The following is a 10,411-nucleotide window of genomic DNA, read 5'->3' on the forward strand; positions in this document are numbered from 1 at the left end:
TGAACTCAGGCCCTTGCACTTGCCAGGGAAGTGCATATTCCACCGAGCCATCTCCCCGGCCCCCTAATAAATTAATTTAAAAAAAAAATAATAATCTATGGGCTGGCGAGATAGCTCAGCAGTCTAAGAGCCTGCCTGGCAGGTGCAAGGACCCAGGTTCAATGAGGACTGAGAACAGTGAACTGCTGGAGGTGATGGAAATGTTCTGTGACTGGATTATGGTGGAAATTACAAAGCTGAACAAAGAGTCCACTTAAAATAGGCACATTCTCCAGAGGAAAATCTCTTCAATCGGAGCCACATGCCATGCTGGCTCCTCACCGAGCCAGCCACCAAAACCAGTCATGGTGGCACACACCTGTAATCCCAGCTATGAGTCTGAGCTGAGCTGCATATGAGACCCTGTACCAAATAAATAAATAAAAGGCTAAAAAAAAGAAAAAAATAAAACCCCTCTAAATTCCTCCCCCTAGCGAAAGTCAATGCATATACTGATCAACAGAATTCACCGCTCAGAGTATTTGTTGTGGGCTGGGGAGATAGCTCAGCAGCCTAAGTGCCTGCCTATGCGGCCAGGGAGATAGCTCAGTTAAGTAAGCGCTTGCCTGGCAAGTGCAAGGGCCTGAGTTCAATCCCCAGTTCTGCCAAAAAAAAAAAAAAAAAAGGTGCCTGCCTGGCAAGCACAAGGTCCGTTTGATCCCCAGTACCACACACAAAAGAAAACCCAACAGAGTATTTGCTGTAAGTGTAGATTATCAATTGAAAAACTACATCATTTTCTTAATTGTATAGTTTGTGATGCTCTTCTCAAGAGACATACCTTCTCTTTCATTCCTAGTCTCCTCTTCCCTCCATCCTCCTCAATGGCTTCAACATCTGGAGGTATAGCCAGAGTATCTCCTTATTTCTCATTCTCTTAACCAGAAGTTACCAAGCTATCCTAGCTCTTTAGAGATAAAATTTAAAAAGCTTTGCTTTGTCGTCTTCTCAGACATATGTCCGCATATAAATTTTAAATGTTCTTGAGAGAATCATTTTTAATTGTGCCAAGTTGTACACGTGCATATATGTAATGTACACTGTGTGATTAGTAAGCAACACAATAACAAAATCACCCCATTACTCTTTTCTAATATTAGACCCACGCTGTCCTAATTGTGCCTTTCCCCTTATGATGACAATACAAAATTCTGACCCACCTAGGTAGAAACACTGATCACCTTCCATTCCATTGACTTTTTATTCCCCCCTTTCTGTGTCATTCTTTTCTTTCTTTCTTTCTTTCTTTCTTTCTTTTTTTTTTTTTTTTTCTTTGCGGAACCGGGGATTGAACTCAGGTCCTTGTGCTTGCCAGGGAAGCGCTTATTCTACTGAGCCATCTCCCCGGCCCCTGAACTTTTATCACAGTGACAAACATGGAACCAGCATGTAAGAAGATCCCACCAGCCATCCACCACCCCTCAGACAACTGACCTCCGTGCTCCCTGTGCTGGAGTTCCCGAGCTGGGCAAGCGGTGGCTCTAAGTCCCTGAAGTAAATTAGGTGGCCTTCAGCGGAAACTGGCTGTTACAGATAAGACACGCCTCCCAGGGAAATCCCAATCCTACCAGAGAAAATAAAGTGGGGGAGCGTCCAGAAAAGCTCACTGCTAGGCTACAGAAAGTTTGAGAAGACCACCTCCCGCACCTGCACCTCCAAGTACAACCAGGAGGACTGGAAAGCACAGAGCTGTGGGGATGACTACCCTCGCTCTGGAGCCTCTGAACCTGGGTGACTCTTTCACACAGCCTTCTCCCCTAATTTAATCCCGTGGAAACTAACTCCATCGTGCCCCGAGCCTCTGAGGCTCAGCCAGACGCCCAAATCTGCTCAGCCCTGATCGGTTCATACTCTCGCCTGACCCCAGTCTATGAGGTGCAAAGAGCCTCAGAGCCCACTTAGAAGCTAGGGCACTTCAATCCCCGAGACGCCCCAATTTATCCTCTCCCCGACTACAAATACACACTACACCTGAGCAAATCCTGTTTTCTTCTGAGGTCTGAATGTCTTCACCTAAAAATAAACTCCGTTCTGGCAAGGCCCACCTGACCAACAGGTTGGAAGAACCCAACGCCTTCACACTTAGATCCGCGAGCCTCCAAAGGCGGCCTCTTCTCGAAGCGTCTCCCGATCTCTGCACTCGCTGCCCGGCCCGGCCTGCTCCTCCGGCGCGCTCGCTCGACCCTTCGCCGACTCAGTAGGAGCCCGCCCCACACGGCCTGCTCCCCATCCTCCGCCTGCAGGCCGCGCCTCACCTGCAACCTCGCAAGCTCGGTGCGCGATCGCGCCCAGAGTCCGGTCGGGCCCCCACGCTGGTCACTCAGCGCCTGGCTTCTGTAGGCATCGCGGGGGCGGGCCCCGCGCGGAGCCTCGCCATGGCAACGCGACACTTCCGGGCCGCAGCGGAAGCCGCGGTGACCTGTGGGAGCCCGAAGCGGGGCCTATGGAGCTCTTGCCCAGGGGCGGGACTTATACCAGGAAAGCCTTGGAGGCGGCTGGGGCATGTTCTTTGACCCTCTCTGCTGCGCAGACTTCCTCTGGGCCCGGGAGGGGTGGGACGGACAGGTGGTCAAATATTCTTGGAAGGATAGTCACCTATCTATATGCTGGGCTTTGAAGGAAGGATCGGAGGAATTCACTGTTCAAAGCAGAGGCACTATGGGTGGGCGGAGGCAGTTGCGTGTGCCAAGGCAAAAAAGCCAGAACTGCACCAGAGAAATGGGGAACTGCAGGGGTAGGGGCAGGAAAACGGGCGGTGGGTGCAGACAGCGGCGAGAAGGAGGGGGAAAAGGGAGGAGCTGGGCAGGAGCAGTGGAGAGCTCCGCCTCCAGGAGAGAATGATGCGCTCCGAATGAGGCTGAAAGGCTATATAGGCTTTTAGCCTGGCAAAGAGAACAGGGAAGTCCTGAGTTAAAAGAGTGACATGAGTGCAGAAGAAGCCAGATGAGGTCTTTGAGAGTTTCAGATCATCAGGGAAAGGGCCAACCCACCCAAGGTGGGGTGGGCAGGAACAGTGGTGCCCTATAGTCCCCCACTTGACCCAAGCTACATCCTCCAATATACTAGGGGTGCATCTCTTTCCTGACTTCCTCCAGGTAGTGGACACCCACTGCATGCAGCACCTTTTCAGCCCTTTCAGGGTAAAAAGGGTAAGGGCTGCACAAGAAAATCTCAGTTCTCAGAATAGTGTTAAATGGCTCCTTGTGGTCTGGGAGTGCAGTGCCAGGCTACCAGCACCAACCTCCACTGATGATGCTCTGGCCCATATACCTCCTTGTGCCGACTTGCCCAGTGTGAGAACCTTGGTTTGGGGGCAAGTACAGAACATATATCCTGACTGATCCCAGAGACAGAGCCACAGATGGTCAGGAAGAGGTGAAAGGCCCACCTGGGCTCCCGTAGCATACTCTTGGGAAAATCACTCAAAGCAAAGCAGTTGTAGCTCCCCTTTGCTCCTGGGGTGGAGGCTTCATGGCCTCTTCCTCCAGGAAGCCTCCTAGGATTCAGATAACCCTTCTCAGCAACTTGGTAAGGACAAGTTACTCCCATTCTTTTAGGTGGGAGCTTGAGCCCTGACCCAGGCAAAGCAATCCCAGGCCACAAACCCCTTGAAGATTTTCCTTTTACCTCACAGGAGATGCCAGCACCCAAAGGCAGCCAGGAATGGTATGGTGGCTTCAAGAGGTCACCAGAAGTCCCCATTGGAATCCTCTCTGCCCCTCCCTTTCAGATTAACCGAAACCTGCTAATTGTGGCAGTCCTTGCATGCTCCCCTCCCCCACAGCCTCTTCCTCTCTCTCCTCCCCCTTCCATAAGAATGATAAAGGGCCTGGCCCGCCGGCTCTGACCCGGCCTCAGGCTCTGGCCCAAACTTGCCACACACCCTGGCAGCCCTGGGCCAAGCTTTGGACCACACTGCCAGCCCCCACACACACATGGGGCCCTGCAGCAACTCCCGCCTGGGGCTCCTTGAGGCAGGGTCACCCTCGAAGCCCCCCAAGAGGAGGAAGAAGAGATACCTGCGACATGACAAGCCCCCGTACACCTACTTGGCCATGATCGCCCTGGTGATTCAGGCTGCACCCTCCCGCAGGCTGAAGCTGGCCCAGGTGAGAGGATCCCCACATTCCCACACTCCTGGTCGCTCCTTTCCTCACCTGCCCCAGGTTTCAGCTGAACCTCAACTGCACACCCAGCTCTACCAGTGTGGAAGTTGAGGGGTTCAGGCCTTGGAACCCCCAAATTGCCCTCAGGCACATAAGTGTTTCTCCATGGGGGTGGGAGTTGCCTGGCTGTGGGGGAGGGGTGTTACCACCCACCCGGCTCATGGCGCCGACCGCTGCTTGGTTTCAGATCATCCGGCAGGTCCAGGCCGTTTTCCCCTTCTTCAGGGATGACTACGAGGGCTGGAAGGACTCCATTCGCCACAACCTTTCCTCCAACCGATGCTTCCACAAGGTGCGGCAAGTGAGGGTCTGAGCCCCAGGGCTGGGTGGTTGTGGAGTCCCTGAGCATCTGGGGTTGGACAGTCCCACCCAAGCCCACCACCCCCCAGGTGCCCAAGGACCCTTCGAAGCCCCAAGCCAAAGGCAACTTCTGGGCAGTAGACGTGAGCCTGATCCCAGCAGAGGCGCTGCGCCTGCAGAACACAGCCCTATGCCGGCGCTGGCAGAACCGGGGCACATGCAGAGCCTTCGCCAAGGACCTAAGCCCCTATGTGCTGCACGGCCGGCCCTATAGGACACCCAGTCCTCTACCACAGCCCAGCGAAGGATTCAGCATCAAGTCCCTGCTAGGGCAGCCTCAAAAGGAGGCACCCTGGCCCCAGCAGCCTAACCTGGCTAGACAGAACAGCCCAGCTCAGGCAGGCTTGGGGGGCAGTGGGGAGGAGGTGGTGCATACTCCACCACTTTCCTCCTCTGAGAGGCCTCTGTGGCCCCTCTGCTCTCTCCAGGGGCCCACAACAGTGGAAGGGGACAGTTCCCAAGGAGCAGTCATTGGGCCCTCAGCAATATCCCCACAACCCACAACTTGGCCCCTCCATGTATTACAGGGTAGTGTAGACCCCGGGGAGCTGCCCAGTGGGGAATGCCGGACCTCCTTGTGGGGACAGCTGCCCACCTCCTACTTGCCCATTTACACTCCCAATGTGGTAATGCCGTTGGCCCCTCTGCCACCCACCTCCTGTCCTCAATGCCCACCTTCAACCAGCCCAGCCTATTGGGGGGTTGCTCCCGAGTCTGGGGCTTCCCCCGGGCTGCTCTGGGATCTAGACACCCTCTTTCAGGGAGTACCACCCAACAAGAGCATCTATGATGTGTGGCTCAGCCACCCTCGGGACTTGGCTGCCCCTGCCCCAGGCTGGCTGTTCTCCTGGTACAGTCTGTGAAGCTCTCAGGACAGGGGCTACCCCCACCCAGCATGCCCAGTTTGATAAGGAGCCTCGGTTAGGCTAGGAGAATATTTGCAGAATTCACAACAGCCTTGAAATACCAGCCTTGGTGAGAGTCCACAATGTTTATTGGGCCACCCCACAAAGGGTTTCAGCCCAACTACCCTGGACCAGGTCAGTCATGCCCCTGCTTCCCCCACACCCAGGGGTAAACTGGAGGAGGGCTCAGCCTGGAGTAGACCTTCTTGGTCTCACTTTCAGGCCCACCACCGTCCATTTATCTATCCATCACCATCTGTCCCCTCCCCTTGCTGGCTCCAGGCTGGGGGAGGGAGAGCCTAATGGTAGGTCCAGCCTGAAGTCCTGCCTCCCTCAACTGTCTGGGAAGGAGGTAGCACCTTTTGGGAAAGGGGTACGGGAATAAAAACTAGACCCTACATAGTCTTGGGGTGAAGATGGTGGGGAAGATAACAGTAAAGAAATTTACAGTGTTTTAATGTCAAGTCTGATTTTTGGGGGCAGAAGTGGTGACTTGGGAAGCCACTTGGCTGGGGTCTGGCTCCTGTAGCTCTGGGATCTCCCGCTGTGTGCTGTGATAAGAGCAAATGGTGATAAGGAGGGAGCTGTGGGCCTCTGGCCCAATGGGGTGGGGCACAACCATTTCTCCAGGCTTAACACTTTTCTCTAGTCAGGGGGAGAGGAGATTGGGGGGCAATTATCCTCCAGAGGTCAAGCAGGTTGTCCTGGGAGATGCGGTGAAGGAGCTCTTAAGCTGCCTCTGCCAGCAGAGGGGTACCCCAAGCCCCTTCCACAGCCCTGCAACCTAGAACTAAGGGGGCTGGTCCCCTGGAGGCGCAAGGACCAGGCCAGAGTCCCCATGGGGGCTGGGACTTTGGCTGCCTGGAGAGGGTATAGGGGTGCAGGCGGTCTCAGTGAGTGGGGTATCAGTGCTGAGGGAGGAGGGTGTCCCGGATCTTGGGGTCTTCTGGCGCCGGGCAGGGCCCAGCTCCACTTGACCCACTCGCTGGGCGAACTTAAGTGAGCAGACAGTCTCCCCAAGGTCCTCCAGCCGCGTGGAGATCTGCAGAAAGCAGTGCTAGTGGGCAGGCCCTGCACACACGCACACTCTAGGTACCCCATGCCCGCACCGCCACTGGCCCCACCTGGAGTAGGAGCACCGCAGTAGCCCCTGGGCCAAGTGCTGGCTGCAGCAGACGCGTGAGCTGCGAGTCGCGGAAGGGCACATGTGGCCTGCGGGAGCGCAGTGCAGCCATCACACCTCCCAGGGCCAGCAGTGAGCGATTGATGGTCTGTGCTTCCCGCAGACGCTGGGCACTGTTCGAGTCACCTCGTGGCGCACTGGCCAACCCTGCCTTCCATGCACGCTCAGATCCTGCTAGGTCCACCAGGTGCAGTGTGCCTGCAGGGCTAGGGCCTCTTGGGGGGTACGCTGCCCGTAGCGTCAGAGTAACCAGAGCATGAGATCGAGAGCTGCGTGTATTCATGGCAGTGGCTGCAGTGGCCCTGTTGCTCCTCCCCACACTCAGCATCTGGAGGGCGGGACCAAATGGGTTGCCAGGGATACTCCAAGGCCCAAGGTGGCAGTTAGGAGGCTTGGAAGGCAGCCCTACCTGGTGCAGGGTCTCCAGGTTTGGCACGTCCCAGTGGGTGAGGCCAGCCACCTGGATGCCCCCCTGGCTGCCTGGGCCCTGCCTCACTGCCAAGCGCTCCGGGGGTCCTGGGGCCAAAAGGTCCCTGAGGAAAAAAGGAAAGGCTTCGTTCCTGGACCCTAGCAGTACTTGAATAGATCCTGGGCCAGGGCAAAGAAAAGAAAAGAAGCCTGACCTGACTGCCTCATTGTAGATCTCCACCATGCTAAGGGTCACTCGGTGCTGCCCTCCAGCCCCCATTTCCCGAAACAAGGACTGCAGGGCCCTAGGAGCTATGCCAGGGTCTTCAGGTGGGCCCTGAGAACAGTGTGGGGGTGCCACTTTGGGTTCACATCCACCCCTGGAGCCTTTCCCCCCAGGTGTGGCCCCCACCCCACCTCCATGCTGTAGGTCTTCCCAGTCCCGGTCTGACCATAGGTGAAGATGCAGACACTATAGCCTCGGAGGCAGGACAGTACAGCTGGCTCTAGCTCCCTGAAGACCTGGAGGCGGGGGAATGGGGAGAGGTGTTCTGAGCCCCGCCCTTGGGTTCCTAGTTAGGATCTAGAAGGGTGGGAAGTTCAGTGAACAAGGTTAAGAGCAGAGTGTAATTTCCCTGCAAGGTGGCTTCAGAGATCTCTGGATGTCCCAGCAACACCCTCTGGCTTCATGAAAACGAAAAGAAAATAGGCTGAGAGTGTGGAATCCTGATGCATACTTAGGAGCCCTGGGTAGCAGAGTTCAAGAGGCCAGGTGTAGGGCTTGACCATCTGATCCAAAGGTAGAGTGTGACTGAAGCAAATTACTCTTTTCTATGCTTCTCTTCTGTGTCATTTTTCTCTGTGACTTTTTTTTTTTTTTTTTTTTTGTACTGGGGATTGAACTCAGGACCTTGTATTTGCCAGGCAAGCTATCTCTCCCTGGCCCTTGTGACACTTCTTGAGGGTTAATAGGGAATGTGTCCTAGAGGGCCACAACAGCACTTGGCACATAGAGGATGAGCCCAAGGTAGATTCAGGGTTGTAAGGGATAGTGACCAGCCATGATTGTTTTATTCCCACACTGAAAGTTCAGCAAAGTGGCTGAGCTGCAGATGGGACCGAAATAGTCATCTGGTTGGCACATGGGACACAGCAACCTTTTGAACAACATGGCTAGCTTTCTTGACAGAAGGTTGCTAGTGACTAGGTAGCTGTCACCTCTGCTTAGAGTCTTGGTTGATGGCTAAAGTGGGATTAAGTCCATGACTAGATGGAGGTGGAAGTACAGAAATGGGGAATACAGAGAATTGAGCTCCCTTCCCTTCCCGCCTGGAACTCAGTCACCCTCCGTCCTTCAGACAAGGTAGGAGGAAATGAGCTTCTTCCAGATTTCAGGGGATTCTGAACAAAAGGTGCCTCTCACCTCTTCCTGGCTAGCATCTGGAGGGAAGACCCAGTCTAGGCAGAAGCGACGCTGGCGCCCTCGATAACAGGTGGTAACGGTGCCCCCTGGCCCAGGCTCCACACTCACTAGGCTGGAGGGTGTCCCTGGTCTCAACCGACACAACACACGGATATTTCCTACAGTGGGAATGAGACAGATTGCCTACTTGATCCTGAAGCACCAAAAGGATCCACTTCCTCCAGCCTGACCTTCTTACTGCACCACCTTCCAAATTCACCATACCCTTGAGTTCCAGCAGCCTTCCTTGGCATCCAGTTGGGGACCCCTGATGTTCATCAGGGAGCTGAGTCCCAGAACCTCCTGCTGACAGTGCCCCCAGGGCCCAGGATACCTGAGAGAACAAGGATATAAAGGTGAAGACGGGTCCAAATAGCTCTCAGTGAAATGGGGTACTGAGAAAAAAAATGGAGCCATTGTATGGCCAATTATGGTAGTCTACACCTTTTGGTGGCCCCTTGGGGACATTATCCAGTGGACCTGGAATAGACAAGAATACCCTTTCATCTGTCTCTGGGTTTCTAAGGAGCTATCAGCTTGGAAGAGAACAGAAGTGAGGTCATACAGCCATCCAGGAGTTGTTCTGGTCCCAGAGTCTACAACCAACCCACTAGTATACACAGCTCCCCAGAGCCAAGAAAGGAGAAATACTCCCAGGACGGTGAATAGGCTTCCCACAGAGGAGGTCCTAGAAGGCAAGGGGTCCTGACCTGGCCCCTGGCCTCACTCAGCGAACCCTGACAGCTCTGGGTAAAGGTGCTGACCAATCCTCGGAGGTCCCCACAGCCTTGGCGCAGGCTGGCCATTCGTGCCCGTAATCCTGGAAGGAGAAGGTCATTGGGAGGGAAAGCCCAGACTCTAGGCCCTTCCATGAGCCCCCTTCCCCAGTCCTTACCTGCCAGCTGCCCATGCACCTGCTGCAGTTCCCGTCTACAGTTCTGCTCTGTCTCCTGCTGGAGCTGCTGAAGGGCCCCTCGAAGGCCCTGCAGCTGCACCTCCTGCACCCCCAGCTGCCCCACCCCCCCAACCCCACCCCTGTCACTGAGGAAACAGGCACTTACCAGGTCCTGTCCCAGATACCTCCTCCCAACATCCCAGTTTTTCTCATCCCAGGCCCCAACCCCACCTGCACTCGGAGGGCTTCTGTGGTATCCTGGGCCTCCTGAAGCCGGCCCTGAAGTGCTAACAATGCCTCTGCTTCCTCCTGCAGGAAGGTAGAAGCCAGAAGGCTTATGGAGCTAGCTGGGAATTTAAGGAGGGGCATTCTGTGTTCACATTTCATAGATGGGAAAGCCAAGTCAAGACTGGCAGGTTAAAAAACAAAAAAGGAGTGGCAGGCAGGTAAGTGGGATGTGGTGGCACATGCTTGTAATCCCAGCACTGGGTAGGCTGGGGCAGGAGGATCACTGGGAGCTTGTGACCAGCCTGTGCTATAAAGTGAGCTCAGTAGTGAGATCTGAACTGCATAGCAAGACCCTATCTCAGAAAGACCAAAATGAGAGGACACAGACAGAGACAGAGACAGGCACCACTGAATCTGTGCTTCCACACTCCATGGAAGATTCTTTCCTAGTCCCTCTACTCTCCTGAGGTCAGGCATTCAGAGAGACTTCCCCAGGAGTCTGCCCTAAACAGACCATCCTAGGGCCTGTCCATAGTCAGAGATGGTTCCCTGCTTCTCAAAGCACGAAGTCCTAGGAGGTTTGGACAATGTGGCTAGATGTTGAGTATGCAAGAGTTTGTGCTAGGGGCCAGTGATATAGCTCACTGGCACAGCACCTGCCTGACAAGTGTGAGGTCTTTTTTTTTTAATTAATTAATTAATTTATTTATGTGTATGTGTGTGGCAAGCTCAGCCCACCAGGGGGCAGGGCTGGCTGGCATGTGG

The 10,411-nt window shown here is 54.7% G+C and overlaps 3 protein-coding genes across 6 annotated transcripts in view; 1 reads left to right on the top strand and 2 right to left on the bottom strand.

Moving 5' to 3' along the window:
• Ppp1r16a (protein phosphatase 1 regulatory subunit 16A) overlaps positions 1–2,708 on the bottom strand; it is a 34,528-nt gene extending 31,820 nt beyond the window's left edge. Inside the window, exons 1-2 of one of the 4 annotated variants that reach the window (XM_023723853.1) lie at positions 2,085–2,394; positions 1,474–1,603 (exon numbers count right to left, since the gene is read on the bottom strand). The gene's annotated coding sequence lies outside the window, so the exon portion shown is untranslated. Of the gene's footprint in view, positions 1–1,473; positions 1,604–2,084; positions 2,395–2,634 lie in introns of those variants that run through there. The other 3 variants (XM_023723855.1, XM_023723854.1, XM_004638866.2) reach the window with 3 other exon arrangements.
• Positions 2,709–2,808: 100 nt separating this feature from the next.
• Positions 2,809–5,493, top strand: Foxh1 (forkhead box H1). The gene is made up of 3 exons (XM_004638867.2): positions 2,809–4,148; positions 4,393–4,497; positions 4,595–5,493. Exons 1-3 carry the CDS (start codon positions 3,975–3,977, stop codon positions 5,426–5,428), a joined length of 1,113 nt encoding a protein of 370 aa, XP_004638924.1. The 5' UTR covers positions 2,809–3,974; the 3' UTR covers positions 5,429–5,493.
• Positions 5,494–5,638: 145 nt separating this feature from the next.
• Kifc2 (kinesin family member C2) overlaps positions 5,639–10,411 on the bottom strand; it is a 9,175-nt gene continuing 4,402 nt past the window's right edge. Inside the window, exons 13-17 of the mRNA XM_023723857.1 lie at positions 7,479–7,583; positions 7,277–7,398; positions 7,063–7,186; positions 6,595–6,981; positions 5,639–6,512 (exon numbers count right to left, since the gene is read on the bottom strand). Of these exons, the coding sequence (XP_023579625.1) occupies positions 6,261–6,512; positions 6,595–6,981; positions 7,063–7,186; positions 7,277–7,398; positions 7,479–7,583 (990 nt within the window). The 3' untranslated portion in view covers positions 5,639–6,260. The remainder of the gene's footprint in view (positions 6,513–6,594; positions 6,982–7,062; positions 7,187–7,276; positions 7,399–7,478; positions 7,584–10,411) is intronic.

The sequence above is a fragment of the Octodon degus genome, unplaced genomic scaffold (assembly GCF_000260255.1).
Source record: "Octodon degus isolate 3935 unplaced genomic scaffold, OctDeg1.0 scaffold00104, whole genome shotgun sequence".
Lineage (NCBI taxonomy): Eukaryota > Metazoa > Chordata > Mammalia > Rodentia > Octodontidae > Octodon > Octodon degus.